This window comes from Urocampus carinirostris, chromosome 14 (genome assembly GCF_059441175.1).
Source record: "Urocampus carinirostris isolate Australia breed hairy pipefish chromosome 14, RoL_Ucar_1.0, whole genome shotgun sequence".
In the NCBI taxonomy this organism is placed as follows: domain Eukaryota; kingdom Metazoa; phylum Chordata; class Actinopteri; order Syngnathiformes; family Syngnathidae; genus Urocampus; species Urocampus carinirostris.
The window spans coordinates 13501225-13517948 of record NC_142362.1 but is presented as its reverse complement, the minus strand read 5'-3'; the positions used below and the strand labels follow the sequence as shown (position 1 = coordinate 13517948).

The 16724-nt window shown below is 39.7% G+C and overlaps 1 protein-coding gene across 2 annotated transcripts in view; it reads right to left on the bottom strand.

The window, feature by feature from the left end:
• adam23b (ADAM metallopeptidase domain 23b) overlaps positions 1 to 16724 on the bottom strand; it is a 67134-nt gene that overhangs the window by 5426 nt on the left and 44984 nt on the right. The window contains exons 16-26 of one of the 2 annotated variants that reach the window (XM_088352610.1): positions 16076 to 16175; positions 15938 to 16009; positions 15741 to 15827; positions 14537 to 14617; positions 11310 to 11360; positions 11152 to 11215; positions 10968 to 11073; positions 9231 to 9350; positions 8980 to 9148; positions 7810 to 7921; positions 6649 to 6739 (exon numbers count right to left, since the gene is read on the bottom strand). In XM_088352610.1, coding sequence (XP_088208736.1) covers positions 6649 to 6739; positions 7810 to 7921; positions 8980 to 9148; positions 9231 to 9350; positions 10968 to 11073; positions 11152 to 11215; positions 11310 to 11360; positions 14537 to 14617; positions 15741 to 15827; positions 15938 to 16009; positions 16076 to 16175 — 1053 coding nt within the window. The remainder of the gene's footprint in view (positions 1 to 6648; positions 6740 to 7809; positions 7922 to 8979; positions 9149 to 9230; positions 9351 to 10967; positions 11074 to 11151; positions 11216 to 11309; positions 11361 to 14536; positions 14618 to 15740; positions 15828 to 15937; positions 16010 to 16075; positions 16176 to 16724) is intronic. The other variant, XM_088352608.1, reaches the window with a different exon arrangement.

Below are 16724 nucleotides of genomic sequence, written 5' to 3'. Positions count from 1 at the left end.
TTACTCCCCTCACTCTCATTGCATTCCTGCAGTCTACTCATTGCTGCTGTCACTGAATCCTAGCATTTACAGGTGTACCAATATCGTGTCAAATCTTGACTAGCAGCACATTTAACAATGTCATTCAAGTGTGTGTTTGTAAACTTTGAGCACTCCTTTGTTTTATTGTAGTTCATCAATATTCATGAAGATAAGCTGTCCCAAATATGGATGAAACATTTGCTGGATGTCAGCTCTTTACACCTTTAATACCCTTGAGTGGCAAGAGGGTGCATTTGTTTTTTATTCTTTAGAATAAACATAACTTTTGATCGAAATAAGCTTAAGAATTGTTTTTTATACATACCGGTACTCAGAAATTTACAGCAGGCCGAATTAAATCTTCCCGGATTTGGCCCTGTGGGAGGTATGTTTGACATGCCTGAGGTACACATTTTATTTTATTTTTTTTACTATGTGGCTATTTTTAAGCATTTTACGGGGTTTGGCTTCAATCTGTAATCTGTAACTAGTTACTTTCAGAGATCTGGGGGTAACGCAATTACTTTTTAAATGAAGTAACTAGTAACTATATCTAATTACTATCTCTGGGCCCGGTTCAAGCTTTTACATGTTGTGATCACCAGCGGCCTGCAGGGGAAAGTTCGAGCACCCCTCAATGGTTTAACGATACCGATTGATGGTTGTTTTTTCTTTTTGTGTGGTTTTTGAGGGGAGTTTTCAGGTTCAACACACAGAAATATCAGGTCCATATGTGGATGCTTCTTCTGCATCTAAATGCCCCACATGCCCCAGAAAGGAGAGGATCACAGGAGCAACCACATGACGACTAAGAAGAGAAAGAAGAGGCAGGTGAAGAAGAAGACTCGTAATGGGGGAAACCACAGGAAGCAAAAGGGGAAAAGAAGAAGGATAAAAAGGGGCGGGCGGGTCCATCAATCAATCACACGACACTGAAAACAACCATCATAAGACATGATTATATGGTCATCACCAATGGAGGACTAGTCCTGCCATATGTTGAAATAAATGTATTAAATAAATAAATACCTAAAAATATAGCCCATATAAATAAAATAACTAATAAATAAATCAATTAATGCCTAAATATATGACATAAATGCAATTGTTTCATTTGTTTACGCATTTTGTCATGTATTCTGTTGTGTATTTTGATTTGTTTTCTGTTGTGTACTTTGTCATGTATTTTGAAATGAATTTTACCGTGCAGTTTGTCGTGTATTTTGCCACGTATTTTGTGAACAGTAAATTCTGGACGACATAGAGCACCTGATTGAAAGCCGTATGTGCAAATTTAATGAAGAAATCCAACTTTGATTTTCTACAGGCAACACCGGATTTCAAGCTGCATGCTTACGACGAGGTGAGCGGAGAAGATGAGGTAAAATTTTGGACTATTTGATAAAGTTTCAGGAGCGAGCAGAGAGAGTGGGAAAGGTGAGATGGCACAACATTCATTTGGACAGGTAACTTAAAATTAGTTTTACCTGGTTATATCAGTATCAGAAATTATTTTCCCCCCATTTTATTAACACTCCACTTATTGAAACATAAATATTTTGTTTGTTTGTTTTACATGATTCAATTGTTTGTTTGTTTGTACATGATTCAGATTGAATCGTTTCTTGTACATGATTCAATTGTTTGTTTGTTTGTACATGATTCAAATTGAATCGTTTCTCCGGCGCCGTCACGAATGGCAGCCACTCCAGCAGCTCCCGTGTTATTTTCGATTGTTCTCAGTTATTTTCGATTGTTCTCAGCTTAGGGATGCTGCTGGAAAAGTGAATTTCCCTTCGGGGATGAATAAAGTATCTATCTATCTATCTATCTATCTAAACATCCATTTCTTACAATTTAATAAAAATAACGAGGCTACCCTAAAATATACATTTGAGTACATTTGTATAGGAACACATAACCCCAACCTGCACACACACACCCTCCCACTCATTTCAAACCCGTCATGTCCCTTCACAGTGCCAGACTAGACTCAAACTCAACAAAAACACATATTAGTGTAATTACAGTACACACGGACCTTTCGATTTCATGCATGTTAAATACTTATCTACAAAGGGGATGTTTTAAAACATGACACTAGTTGCTAACTAAGGAGAGGTACACAATGATTATAGGGCTGACAGTTATCGGACTGAAAACAGCCTAAAATGACATCACAGTTTTTGGCAAGATAGAAGAAATAGACTCGGTACCTAGTCACTTAGTCAGTCTTTGGCTGTTCAATTTGTATATAGATGGACTGGTGCGTGAGGTGTGATATAGAGCAGGGAGAGCAGATATTGTGCGTGAGGGTAGGTTGCATGTAAGCAGGGTTGGGTAGGGTTACTTTAACTTGATTACTTTCAATTACTTTTGGATTACTCCAATACCAAATATGCTAATAAAAGACAAAAGAAACTAAATATGAATAAAATTACCATACAAAATTTTGTGCAGGCTTGGGAAGTAACGGAATACATGGAACGGCAAAAATGATGTTGGCAAGCTGTTTGGATTTATTTTCATTTTGTTTCTGTCGCATTTTATGTTAGTTTTGCCGGAGATCAAAGAGATCAAAGCCAGGAGAGAAAGCTTACCACGTGTTGTGAGTCATAATTGTATTCTTATTTAGTTTCTTTTATCTTTTATTAGCATATTTGGTATTGGAGTAATCCAAAAGTAATTGAAAGTAATCAAGTTAAAGTAACCCTACCCAACCCTGCATGTAAGTCAGCTGTTGTTTGCAGATGACACTGCTTTGGTGGTTGACTGCAGCAGGACTGAGTGTTTTGGTAGGGGAGTTTGATAGAGTGTGTAAGTGAAGAAAGCTTAAGGTGAATGCAGACAAGAGTACGGCCATGGGGTGTTCGAGAGGTGGTAAGGTATGTGGATTCAAGATTTTGTTGAATGGTTTAAAGTTTAAGGAGTTAGATGGTTTTAAATATTTGGGTTCGTATATGGCAGCAGGTGGTGGTTTAGAGGTGAATGTGAAGAAGAGGGTGGGTGAAGAGTGCAAAGCAATGGGTGTGCTGAACAGAATGTTCAAATATACAGATCTGCGAATGGATGCAAAGCGAGAATTGTATGAAAGTGTGATGATGCCAAGAGTGATGCATGGCACAGAGGGCTAAGGGTTGAGAGTAAATGAGCGTGTTAGGTTAAATGTCTTTAAAATGAGATTTTAGCGCAGTATGTGTGGAGTGACACGACTGGATAGGTTAAGGAATTAGGAAGTAAGGAGAAGAACTGGTGTGGTGAGACAGCATGCTCAAAGGGTTGATAGAAATATTCTGGGATAATTTTGACATATGGAAAGAATGACGGCCGTGAACCAGTGTATGTTGTCGGGCCTTTCTGCTGATGAACGGTTGCATGGCTTAGCAGCACCCCCATGATTGTGCTGTGGGCTTAATGTCCGGTGTCAGGTTGAGAAGAGCGAAGGGGCATGAATGTTTTTTATTGTTGTTAGTGCGTTCTTGACTCAAGCCACCTTACAATAGGGGGATATGACTTCGGTATATAGATAGTCTAAGTAACATGCTGCCATATTAAAATATTTAATAAGTCCATGCTACTTGTTAGAAAGATTTCAAGCATTCATGCGTAATGATTTTTTTTTATGTAGTGGTAGCGATACGTGGCCAGGTATTCCTCATAAAACATGTTTATGCCAGTAGTGTTTTTTTTTACCATTGATTTTTCTACCAGAACCCATGGAAGAGTTTATACACTCCTAGGTCGCGCATCCAATGGTTAAGAGTGACTCTTGCACTAGTGGTTTAAGATTGAACACATTCCGCAAACGCGTGTCTTAATTGAGGCACAATATGTGACTTTTCTGTACGAGACATTTACTCGCTGATTCTGCCGAGCCCGTTCCCTAGACCGTGGTTTTGCTAGACCAGGGGTCGGTAACAAGCGGCTCAGGAACCGCATGTGGTGACGAAATTATATAAATTTTAGTATGGTTTATGTAGGAGGATAAACATGACATAACATGTTCCTGTGCTGTAAAATGTGTGGAATTGTTATAAGGTTACTGTTAAGGTTATTGTACGACAAGAGGTTGGTACAAATTAATGCGCAACTAGCCGAACTCCAGTGCATTGTTCCTCTGCTTTACTCTCGCTGTGTGAACCAAGCTCTGCTCGTTTTAAAGCTGAAGCGTCACCAGCAAGGCAGGTGATTGTTTTCAACCAATTGGCCATGACCCCAAAAGGCATAAAGGGAAGTATAACTGAGAAGAACAGAGGATTCAACGTTTCTTGGACCAAATTATTTGCATTCATTAACAATGCGGTTGAATTGCCTGAATGTTTGCTCTGTAGAGAAAAGTTATCAAATAACAAAAAAGGGTCATGTGGAAAGAACTCCCCAGCGAAAGTATGCTATATTTGCGGTAGAATACCCAGTTGGAAGTCAGAGAAAAAGTGTGATTGATCACTTCCAGAGAAATTAGATGAGCGCAAAACGAGATTTTAGAAGTGGATGGCATCTCTAAATTATACTAATGCCGCGAGTTTTGTTGCAACCCAGGAGATAATAAAGAGGGAAAAACGTTCACAGATGGTGACTACATGAAGGAGTCGTTCATCAAGACATCACAACGTCTATTTGCAGACTTCAAGAACAAAAGTGAAATTATGCAGAAAATTATCTCCACTAAGACAGTAAAGGGGAGTTAAAATAGCAAACTAAGGACAATCAGTCCCAGGATACTCAATTGCCTGTGATGAGATGTGGAATGGATTTATATATTGCATTTCTTTAATTTTGTCAAAGCAATGAAACATACTGTAATTCATTATCAAGATAACAAAGTTAAACTTGTGGCGGTATCCTACAACAGAGTGGTCATGGGGTGCATCATTCTCCAAAGGATGCGCTGCATCCAACTTTGACATTTTGATAGTAGGCTAATGTAGATACGTACATACAGCATGTGTTGAATTCACTACTAATAATTGTTTTGTGGCTCTGGACAAGTCAGTTTTCTGGTTATTGGTCCACCGTGGATTTTTCAACATTTTGGGTTGCCGAAATTTGTTGTAGATAGTGGGTAGGGACAGTGTAAATCTCGTTTATCCATTCATGCACATCACTTCAAGGCAAGGCTTTTGGCTATTGAAGGAAGTCATACCTGTGCTTGATTGAATTTTGTGAATTTGACATTCAGAGCACTGGGCAAAAATCATGCCATGTTAAAACATGCCTGCAGCTCTCGCATTACTTTGTTTTAATAACACAGTCAGATTGCAGTTTTAAGCCAGCTGTTAGGCCACCCATCAGGGATGTACCGCTGTCGCGGGGCCCTGACGAGTACCACAGCCGGGGAGATTTGCGGGAGTGCCCCGGCACATGTCCAAAGTCGCTGCTGAGACCCTCGGGACCATCCGCCACAGGGCAAAAAATTAAACAAATAAGACGTATCGTATTGTAAGCCTCAGTGTTTAAAATGCAGAAAAACAATAGTGGCTTGTAGTCTGGAATTTACAGTATTTTGTCGCATATTTTACTGTGTATTTTATCATGTGTTTTGTCATGTATTATACCATTTATTTAGACATGTGCTTTGTTGAGTAATCTGTCAAATTCTTTGTCGTGTAGTTTGTTGTGTGTTTTTTTCTGTATTACACTATTTATTTTGACATCTATTTTGTCGTGTATTTGATCATGAGAGGTCTAAATATAGTGAAAGCTAGAGCTCTTGTTGGTGATAGGAATGAGTGGAAAGGTATTGTAAAAGGATAGTGGGATGTTTAGACGTGTTCTAAGGGATGGCCAGGGCACCCGTATGATGCGGCAGGGGTAAACCAGTGAAAGCTGTCGGGCCCTGCTGCTGAACAGAAGAGTGTGTTGTGTCACCCTGACCCGAGTGACATGGCCGCTTTCTCGTGTTCCGTTTCATCTGGAGGGACGAAAGTAAGACCAACTTGGGTGCTCAGATGCTTAACTTGTTTGGGAATTTAGGTTGTACATGGTCCAAAGATTTTTGTCTGGGTTTTTGCTCCTTTTCCTCTTTTTTTATTCTCTTTGTTTTTGTATGTGTTTGTCTTGCTGTCGGTCACCCCTCTTGAGGAATATGACCAAGGTAGATAGATAGATAGATTTTGTCATGTATATTATCATGATTTTTTTGTGTATTTTGTCACAACAAAATGTTTTTCAAATAAGGAGGAGGGTCAAAGTAGCTGAGCTTTTCAACTTGTCGCCAATTCGCTCATCACTCATCACTCATCAACCAATATAACTAAAGCTCAGGCAATGTTTAAATAACATTTTGTCGCAACAAAGTACACGACAAAACACATGGAAAAATACAGAACAAAATAAATGACAAAATCCATAGATAAATGAACAATTTGCATTTATGTCATATATTTACCATTGACCTGATTTATGCATGTGTATTCATTTATTTATATGGCATATATTTGTAGGTATTTATTGCTACATATGACAGGATCGGACCTCCATAATCACTAACACGTAAGAAGACACAAAGCCACCGGGACGCACAAACGGGCTCAGGCCGGCTCGCAAGAGCGCCCGCACACTGAGGCACCACTATGAGAGGAAGAGCTGTGAAAAGGGTTCCAAACAAACAGAACAAAAAATGCTTACTCTATTCCCCACCCTGTGCCTCCAAAAATCACCCCCAGGGCCAGAATGGTCCCTGCTACTGCCCCTATCAGCCTGTTAGTGGCCACGCTCACTGTGTGGAGGGAAAAGGAGCATGGTTACCACCTGGCACAAGTCAAACTGTAGGATTTGGCTTCGGGCCACGCCCACTGCCTTTCACTCTCAAATTGCAATAATGGAGGAAAAGGGACGCCATTTGATTTTAGGTTTAAAACTGTTTGTGCAGAACGCAAAGACAGTTTTTTTGTGTTATTTTTAAACATGTTCAGTGCTAGTGACCGGTATTAATGTCAAATATCAATCTGAACTCGTCAAGCTAGCTGTAAAAGCATTTCCAAACTATTTTGAGAGCTGATTGAAGGTCGGTGGTGCAGACTCATAGTTTGTTTTTTCTCATAATTGCAAACTATAGTGTAAAACAAATTAAAATAGTATAAATATTTATGTTAAATATATTTATTAATACGTTGATCTTTTGGTAAAAAAACAAAAAATAATCACTAAAATGCTTCAGTTTAGAAGGTAAAGGTTTTAAAGCCGCTTTAACTTCAAAGTTAAGTGCAGGGTTAAATTATCTGCTGACTAAAAGTTTACTTTGAAAGCACTAGTCAGTTTTTTTTTCCTAATTGCACATTAATAATTGTTTTTTTTATTCAAAACACACAAACACAACTAATTCTAGACAGAGGCAAATTTCAAGAAAAGTGCAAACTACAGAAAAAGACCTACAAATTACATTTTCTCCCAACCATATTAGAACATATGGATAAAAAAATGGTGAATAATAAACTTGAATGATTAACACATCAAAGAACAGAGTTTTCTGAGATTTTCTTAAAAGTTGTGATTTTTCAGAAGTTTCTAGTCAATATGGATGCTTTCTATTTTTGCTGGCTAGTAAATGATGTACTTTTATCATTTTAACTGTAGTTTAAAAAAAAAAGAAAATGTAAATTGCAGTGAAATAGAAATTTGACTAAATCCATTTCTTGTCAAAGTTCAATGAAAATTACGCCTACAATCTGAATTTAAGAGATAAACACGACTGAACTGGAATCAGGTAGTGTTTCTTTCCTGCACCCACAAACCCCAATTTCAATCACAAAAACAGGCATATTTCATAAGAAAGAGATGAAAGCTCACCCTTGGGTCCTTGAGTTGGAGTCGTTTCAGGGACCTTAGGCGGGTCAGGCATACTGCAATCCGTCCCTGCCCACGTGGTGTCGCAAGTGCACGAGGCTTCATTGTTGCACACCTGAACGCAGCATACCAGTCCAAGGACATAGTCATTTTGCATCAGGATCAAAGTTGAGAGGGGTACTTTAAAATGTAATCTGATACAGTTACTTATTACCGGTTGAAAAATGTAATCAGTAACGTAGTTTGAATACAATAATATTGTAGTAACGTACCTTGATTACATTCGAATTACTCCAATTCCAAATATGTTAATAAAGTCCAAAATAAACCAAATATGAATAAACTTACTAAATGTTGATTAAGATAATTGATCAATGTAACTTTGAAAAATTAATAAAGAAAACCGAGATCAGGTAGTTGCTTTGTAGTCCAACAAAAAATGTACACATTTTTCCACATAGTATAGTGAATTGAGCAAAAAAAAAACTTTCTCTTTCACATTGCGGAAAAGATATGCTATGTTTTAGAGTAAATTAAGAACGCACACACTCTGGGACTTCTCGTCATCTCACTCTATCTATGTAGTGTCAGTAATTTAAAACATGATAGAAACAATTCATCTATGAGTGTATTATGTACATGTATATCTAAGACAAATGTAAATGAGTGCGTGAAGGATGCTGTGGAAGTAGGCACATGTTCCCAGGCATTGCATCCTTCATGTTATTTCATTTGTCATTTCTGTTAGTTTTGTGACATTTCTGATTATATCGACATGTATTGCAGTCAGGCACCGAGGGTAGCTCCACGGTTGGAGGGGGAGCGGGTATTTCGGGGATGTGTGTCCTGAGTGTGCTGCATGTGTGTGTAATGAATAAGACGGCAGAGAGAGAGAGCCGCGAACAGTCATGGAGATGTAAACAAAGCTTATGCAAATGAAAAGAATAAAAAGAGTTAAAACTAACGCAATCGGACTTCAAAATTGTCCTCTGTCGTGTGCGACATAAAATTGCAATCCTGCAAAGTAATTCTTATTTTTACAAAATATACTTGTAAATTGATAACGCATTTTTATTGTAACTGTAACGGAATACAATTACATTTTTCGGGTATCCTGATTACATAACCCCATTATATGTATTCTGTTACTCCCCAATCCTGACCAGGACTTACCCCGTGAGCGGAGCAAACTTGTCCATTAGGTCCAATGGGGCAGGTGCTGATGTTGAGTGACTGGATGGACAAACACTTATGGTCAAGGCACATCATTGACGGCCCACAGGGACTACCATCGTCCACGTAACCTAAATCCGTCTCATCGTCCAAAAGGACGTGTCCACCGCTGTAAGGAAAGAAAGAAAAGGTGGTCTTGTTGTGGAATATTTTTAGACTCCGACTAGAAAAACAAAAAACAAAAAGCCTACCTGCAGTCTATCAGTCTGCCTTGATGGTTAAAGGAAGTCGGGGTGATGTCTCCTTTCATTGTTCCAATTCGGGGATTGCGGCCAATGTTGGTGCACAAGAGATAACCGCAGAAGACATCACTGGGGAAGAAGAGATTTGTTTTATAACTTCATTGGTCGCTGTTTTTTGGGGGGGTGTTTGGATGCTTTTGCTTGTTTTAAGTGATTCTTTTTGTCTAGTTTTGAGATATTTTACCTTGTTTTATAGTAAAGTAAGGAAATGGATGCTTACAACTGGCAACAGTTTCTATCTATCTATCTATCCATCTATCTATCTATCCATCCATCTAAAAAATGCAGAGTTGTCGTTGCTGCTAGTTTTCATCATGTTTTGTGTTTTGTATTGTATTGTATTGTATTTATTTATTCAGCCAGTATAAACCATAAACATGATATATACAAGAAATCATTTGACACGCGAACACTCAATAATGATAAAATAATAGATTTAAAAGACTAAAAAGAATAGAGTAAAAAATATATTGTAGTGTATAATACAAGGTAATTATATAGAATAGTTTAAAAAGAAAGAATACGTAAATAACAAGACTGGAGTAGAATAGGTCGGAGGAACGCCGTTGGCATCATAATACTATACATAATAACCTAAATCAATTCCCGTTGAACATACAGATAGCGGAAGGGTAAAAACTCTCTTTAAGACGTGAAGTCTTGCTCGCAATGGAGCAAAGACGGCGACCTGACGGCAGGTAATCAAAGTACCTGCGAGCAGGGTAACTGGGATCGTCTATAATTTTTAGTGTCCGTTTTCTAGTTCGATCGATGTAGATGCTTTGCAGGGACTGGAGGCCAGTACCTAATATTTCCTCTGCCGTCCTCACTACTGATTCCATCTTTGACAATTCTTTCAGATTGACGCGACCAAGCCACCAACTGTGATTTGTGTGCCAGATTCGAAGAAAAAACCTGAGTGATTGTAAACTGAAGTTTACATGGTCTCAGCAGAACCTCCTGATAAAAAAAGAAGAGAGTTGTGGTAGAATGTATTAAAGCGAAAAGATTGGACCGAGGCACTCATCAAAAATGCTCGGGTTTGCAGCAAATAATTCATATCTGGTAAGAGAAATTAAACGTTTATGATTGTTGCTATCGAGTCCCCATTACTTTTTATAACTAGCAGCTGCATGCATTGTTTACAAAGCTAATGTTAGCATTTAGGTTTCACGCTAACAGTTAGCTAAAGATATTTTGATATAGTAAGTAATATAAACTCAATAGCAACAATCATAAAAGTTTACTTTCTCTTACCTGATACGACGTATGCGCTGCGAACCAGAGCATTTTTGATGAGTACCTCGGTCCAATCTTTTCGCTTTGATGCATTTAACCACAACTCTTCTTTTTCTTTGATCAGTAGGGTTTTCCGGGATCCCATAAAACTTCGATTCTGGTACACAAACGCACAACGTGATGAAAACTAGCAGCGACAACAGCTTTCTTTTCCCCTGTCTTCTGACCAGCGCAAGAATTGTTTTGCCTCCAGCTTCGACTGTGATAAAACAAAATTAAACTTTTAGCATGTACGCTCGTTAAGATATTGTCTTGTCCTAGCTTTTGCCTCCAGGCTAAGCCACGCACACCAGATACGTCAAAATGTTTGAAACAAATGAAAGGGTCTATATGTAGAATGACTGCCAATATCGTAGTTGAGCACAAGCTTGTCCTCTGGGCACTTACTGTTTGCTGCACTGGACCCATTTATCCCCGTCCCTTCCGCAGTTGCCCTTCTCGGTCCCCTCCGTGTTCAACTTCTCGTAGCAGAACTTCTCTGAACCGCCGGCTTCTAATGAGACACAAAGGGAAGCGTCCTCTTGAGCCGTCCTGCAGCTGAACTTTCATCAGTGCCGTCTTTTCATCTTACTTGGCCCCCAGATGTATCTGCACTGGTTCTCTCTCGTCTTACACTCGCCGCTGTAGCACCGTCCCTTCAGATGAAAATGAAAACAAAAAGCTGAAAAGTGCGAGGTGCCAGTGTAGCTTTTTATCCATGCTATTACATTTTTTTATCGTTGTGCCTACCTGATTAATTTGGCAGAGATATCCATCTTGTTTATGAAGGTTGGGTGGGCACTATAAAGAGGGAAAAGACAGGTTTACATATTAGTAAAGATAGAGAAAGCGTGTTCAAATATATTACAAAACCAAATTAAATAACCACTACATGTTTCTTTATTGTGTAGTGCTTCACAAAGCTTTAAAGGGACAGTGTGTATTATTTCATCACTAAATATTGCTCTTTGGCGCAAGCGAGTGGCTTCTTGGCATAAGTCTGCCATTAAAACGCTGCTGGAAAGTACAGTAAATGGTTGAAAAATTTAAATTTCTAGCCTTTCACCATTGTATTACTTTTTAACTACATAGTTAAATGATTAATTAGATTTTCAGGTACACACTGTCAGAGTCCGAACAGATGGTAGACCCAAGCGCGCAACGTTTCACACAAAAGTTTATTGGGATATCGAGGAAGTCAGATGCAGGGAAACAAACGTCAGCAATCCGGTGCTCGCTGGACAGGAGGAGAAAGCAGCTTACGGGATCAGAGCGTGATCGGAATGCAGAAGTGAGTGGGTTTGCCGGGGCTGGAGATCGGAGCGTGGTCAATGGGCAAAACGGGTCGATAGCCGGAGCGGGAGATCAGAGCATGGTCGGTGGGCAAAAACGGGTCGATAGCCGGAGCGAAGATCAGAGCGTGGTCGGTGGGCAAAAAGGGGTCACTAGCCGGAGCGGGAGATCAGATCAAGTCGGTGGAAGGGAAAAATCAGGATACAATTGGGAAATCAGGATCAGACGAGCAGGATACAGATAAGGATGGGACAGATGGGAGCCAGAGTGCTTGCCTTGCGTATGCGGAGGTTTGCTGACGGACTGACAAGGAGTGACTGGAGTACTGAGTTTAAATAGGAGGTGAATCAATCAGACAACAAACAGCAGCTGGTGCCAAACGAGCGGGCACAGGTGAGGGCAATGAGTAATTATTACACACACTTTATCAATATTTTGAATTTCTTTCTGGTATGTGGCTATTTTAAAGCCGTTTTAGGAGGTGGATCAGTTGTTATGTAGCCTTGAAGCGAGTGCATTTATATACTGTACTTGAAGTCGTTTTGGTTTCGCTGGTCATTTTGTTATTTGAAAAAGGGGAATATATTTTACTATAGCTCATTTAAACTGCACAATCATTTCATGAGGTAAATTTGAGGGGTGGATTTTTTTCTTGTTTGGGTCGCTGGTTGTCATTAGGGTGGAATATTTGGGTCCTAATGTCAAACCAGCAGTATACCATACAGTGACATCAAGCTTTAAAACACAATTCTCTATAATATTGTTAATTTAAGTCAAATGAGGGAAAAAACAGTTGAGTGATGACATCATTTAAAAATCATTTGAACCCGGTACCCATTTTGCCTTTCAATCTCTTAAAATTCGCTTCCATATTGGCTCCAGGCTTCATCGGAATTACCTCACACCTTCCATCAACTTGAGCGTGCCCCTCACCCTAAAGTTTCTCCATAACCCCAAAGCCGTAATTGCATTTCATCGCACAGAAAACGACAGCGGATGCACGAGCTGTTAACTTCCCCTCCATTAAGGCATCGTCCATTAATCACCGGGTCAATGAGGTGACATTGCCGAGTGCCTTCAGGTAGTAAAGTGCTGTATAAACGTAAAGCCCATTTATCAGAGAAATATGATTGGATGTTACATCATAGTCCTAATGCTGCTTTTTAATGTTCGAAGGCATCAAGATAGATTTTTTGAAGGCTGTTCTAAGGCCCTGAACAAAAAAAACTTGAGTTATTAACTTATTCAATGTCATGACATATACAGACGCTCCCCAACTTACGACATTCGACTTACAAAAAACGGTGTATACGAACATTTATTTCGGGATGTCGAAAAATATCCGGACATTGCAGTGAGTTCGATTTTGTATTGTGTGAACCTTTTTCCAAGTACAGGACATTACTGTAGTGCTTCTTTCCGCCGCTACCGGCGTGTGGCGCTGTGAAAGCTCACCCAGCATCCACTCTGAAGAAGAAACCCGGCTTTGTTTTCCTAGTTCGTGTGTAAATATTCTATTCTGTTTCTCCAGTGCACTAAGAACTTTGACATTTTTATTGTTTAATATCTCGTCCATCTATTTAAGATGGTTGGTGTAAAGTGTAAAGAAGAGGCGAGCTGTTTCATTTGAAATGAAAGTGGAATATGGAAGCTTGATGCGGTTGAGAAAAAGGTTGGATCGCTTTTTTTCTGCCACTTTCTACCACAGAGGAGGAAGTTGCCCAAGTGTTGAAGCCCATCTTCCAAAAGTAAGTTAAACTTAACTTTATTCATCTTTATAGAGCATATTATTTTATGAAATGTTGTTTTTTTTTAGTACAAAACAATACAGGTTACATATACAAGCCTTAAAAATACTTATATAAACTTTAAACATATATTCCATACAAAATAAAGCACGGAAGACACTTACGAACAAATTCAACTTATTATCGTCCGGATCTCATTTGTAAGTAGGGCAGCGTCTGGAAATATGTTTTAGAAGCATTGTCTCTGAATGCCGAAACGTAAAAATATGTTTTTCTTGTTTTATTAAAAAAAAACAAAAACTATTGCATAGGGGTTAACACTATTGACCGGTAAGTATGCGGTTGGCTGGCAACCAGTTCAGGGTGTCCCCTGCCCACTGCCCGATGATTGCCGGGATAGGCTCCAGTACCCCCGCGACCCTACTGAGGATAAGCGGTGCAGCTAATGAGATGAGATGAGAATAGAATAGAACAACTTAATTGTCATTAAACAAAGCTTCCCCATATTCAAAGCTTCCCCATATTTTAGTGGTTTAGTGGCCTATTTTAAACTCTCTTTTCATAATTTTAACATAATGATAACATGAGTTCTGCGATTGGCTGGCAACCAGTTCAGGGTGTCCCCTGCCCACTGCCCGAAGATGACTGGGATGGGCTCCAGCCCCCCCGCGACCCAAATGAGGATAAGCGGTACGGCTAATAATGAATGATAACATGAGTTGTTATTTTAGAGATACAAACCCTTTGCACTAATCAATATTAAAAAAGTATCTCTCAGCTTCACGAAGGTAGGTGACTCCTGTGGTACTTCAAAGCAGGATATAAAACAAAAATCATAATAACCATTTCAAAGCAGAAGAAAATGATATATGGCACGCAATAGCAGCCGTATTCACCCAACAGATTGAAATGTGTGACAGTGCTTTACAACCACACCTGTCCAGAGTCCCCGGAGCAAGTCTCTGAAATATCGCAGTCATTCACAGCATAACGGCAACTGTAACCTCGTGGGAAGAACTGTCAAGAAAAATAGCACAAAAACAACAACAAAACCATATGTTATATTATTATATAAAATGACATATACAGTGCTGAGCAAAAGTATAGTATGTCCTCATCCATCTTTCCATAAACTTCCTAGCCCTTGCTGAAGAAAAGCAACCTCAGGGCAAAATGCTCCCACCACCATGTTTGACAGTGGGGATAGTGTTTTGTGGGTGACGCCCAGTGTTGCCCTTGTCACAAAAGCCACTCTTTGTATTTAGCCCAAAAAGTTAAATTTTGGCCTCCTTTGACCAGAGCACCTTGTTACACATGTTATTCGTGTCTTTCTTGTGGCTTACTTCAAATGCCAAATGGGCCATTTTATGGTTTATTTTTCATTTTGCCACTCTTGCATAAAGGGCAGATTTATGCATAGTACAACGTAAGCACAGATGGTCCCACATCACCTGTGTATGGCTGCAGTACCTCCAATTTGATCATGGACCTCTTTGTCGCTTCTCTGATTAGTTTTCTCCTTGTATGGGCCCAAACTTTCAAGGGACGGCCAGGTCTTAGTAGGTTTGCAGTGGTTTTATCCTCTTTCCATGTTGATATCATTGCTAGCACAGCGCTCAGGAGATGTGTCAGTTTTGCAAAATCGTTTTTCATCCGATTCCTGCTTTGAACTTTTCCACAACTTTATCCCAGACTTGCCTGATGAGTTCTTTAGTCGTCATAATACAATCATAATGTTTAATAATGCTGTCTGTACAGGTGCATTTAAACTGATACTTAAAGACACAGGGGTGCACTCTGTCATTGTTAGTCATCTAAGTCGACATTGGATCATGCAGAAGTCATCAGGGAACTTCTGGAGTCAATTGGCTGAGCTGAAAGCATAGGGCGGCAATATGTATGCAACAACTACTATTCTGTGTTTTCGTTGTCAATATAACATACAATGTCGAAATAAATTTGTTTCACTTCACTATTGTGTCTCACGTAATTCTTAGAAGATATTTGTTTTTTTTTTACCTATAAGTTTGAAGCCTGAAATATGGCAATATGTCAAAAAGTTCTTGGCGGGGGCATCAGTTTTGTAGAGCACTGTATATGAATCCTTGCCTAAATGGTGTGAGATACTTGAATGTGTTACCAGGCACGTGGTATTGCAGCAGGGGCCGTCACTGCAGTGCGCCCCGTTGGCCAGCGAGCACTTTTTGCAGCATCCCTTGTAGCACTCCTGAATATAGAAACAGAGCTGCAGATTTCCTAACCACACACACACACGGACCGCGGCGCGTGCAACGTCCCGAGGGAGGACAGAAAAAAAGAAGAAAAAAAAAACCTTACAGCTCTAGCGCCGCAGTCGCACTCCTCTCCCACTTCCACGAATCCGTTCCCGCACTCGGTGGCTTCAAACAACTGCCAAAACACATCAAGTGGGTACGAAAGGTTCTGCAGCAGTGATTTGGATGCGGGGCGTCAAACCTTCGTAGGGCGGTTAAACAGACACGAGCCTCCGCCTTTCAAGAGGAAGTCTTTGTAGTCGGAGATGCTGCATTTGGAGAATCTCCGTGGGTGTTGGATTCTGCGGGAACGAAGGGAGAAACATCTGTCAAAAGCATTTGGAGGGCCTGGTAACGTTACTTATGAGAGTGGGTCATCTTTCAGTTTAAGTTCAATGAAAAGCAATATAGTAATCCCTCGCTGTATTGTGGTTTACTTTTTGCAGTTTCGCAACTTTATAGTGGTTTTCGTCCCGCTTTGTTTTCTGCATTCCATACAGGCACCTCGCCCCTTTACTGCCTGTGTCTGCCTGTGCATCAATAATGTTTTGGTCTAAGTAAAACACCTTCACTAACCAACATTACGTACACACCAATGTTTATCAATTTCCAGGTTCTCTAAAAGCCATCATGCCAACAAAACTCTCTGGACCCACAAAACCATCAAAAGGCAGAGAAAGTTCTTTTCTGTTTACAAAAAAAGTGGGACTTTTCCACATGCTTAAAGGTGGTGTTTGTGACCTCAGAATATTATACTTGCTGACGCCATCTTTTGGCTGAAATAATCATTGCAGCTCCTCTTGTTGCACATGAAATTCTTAGACACGCTCAAATAAACTCTTCCTATTTCA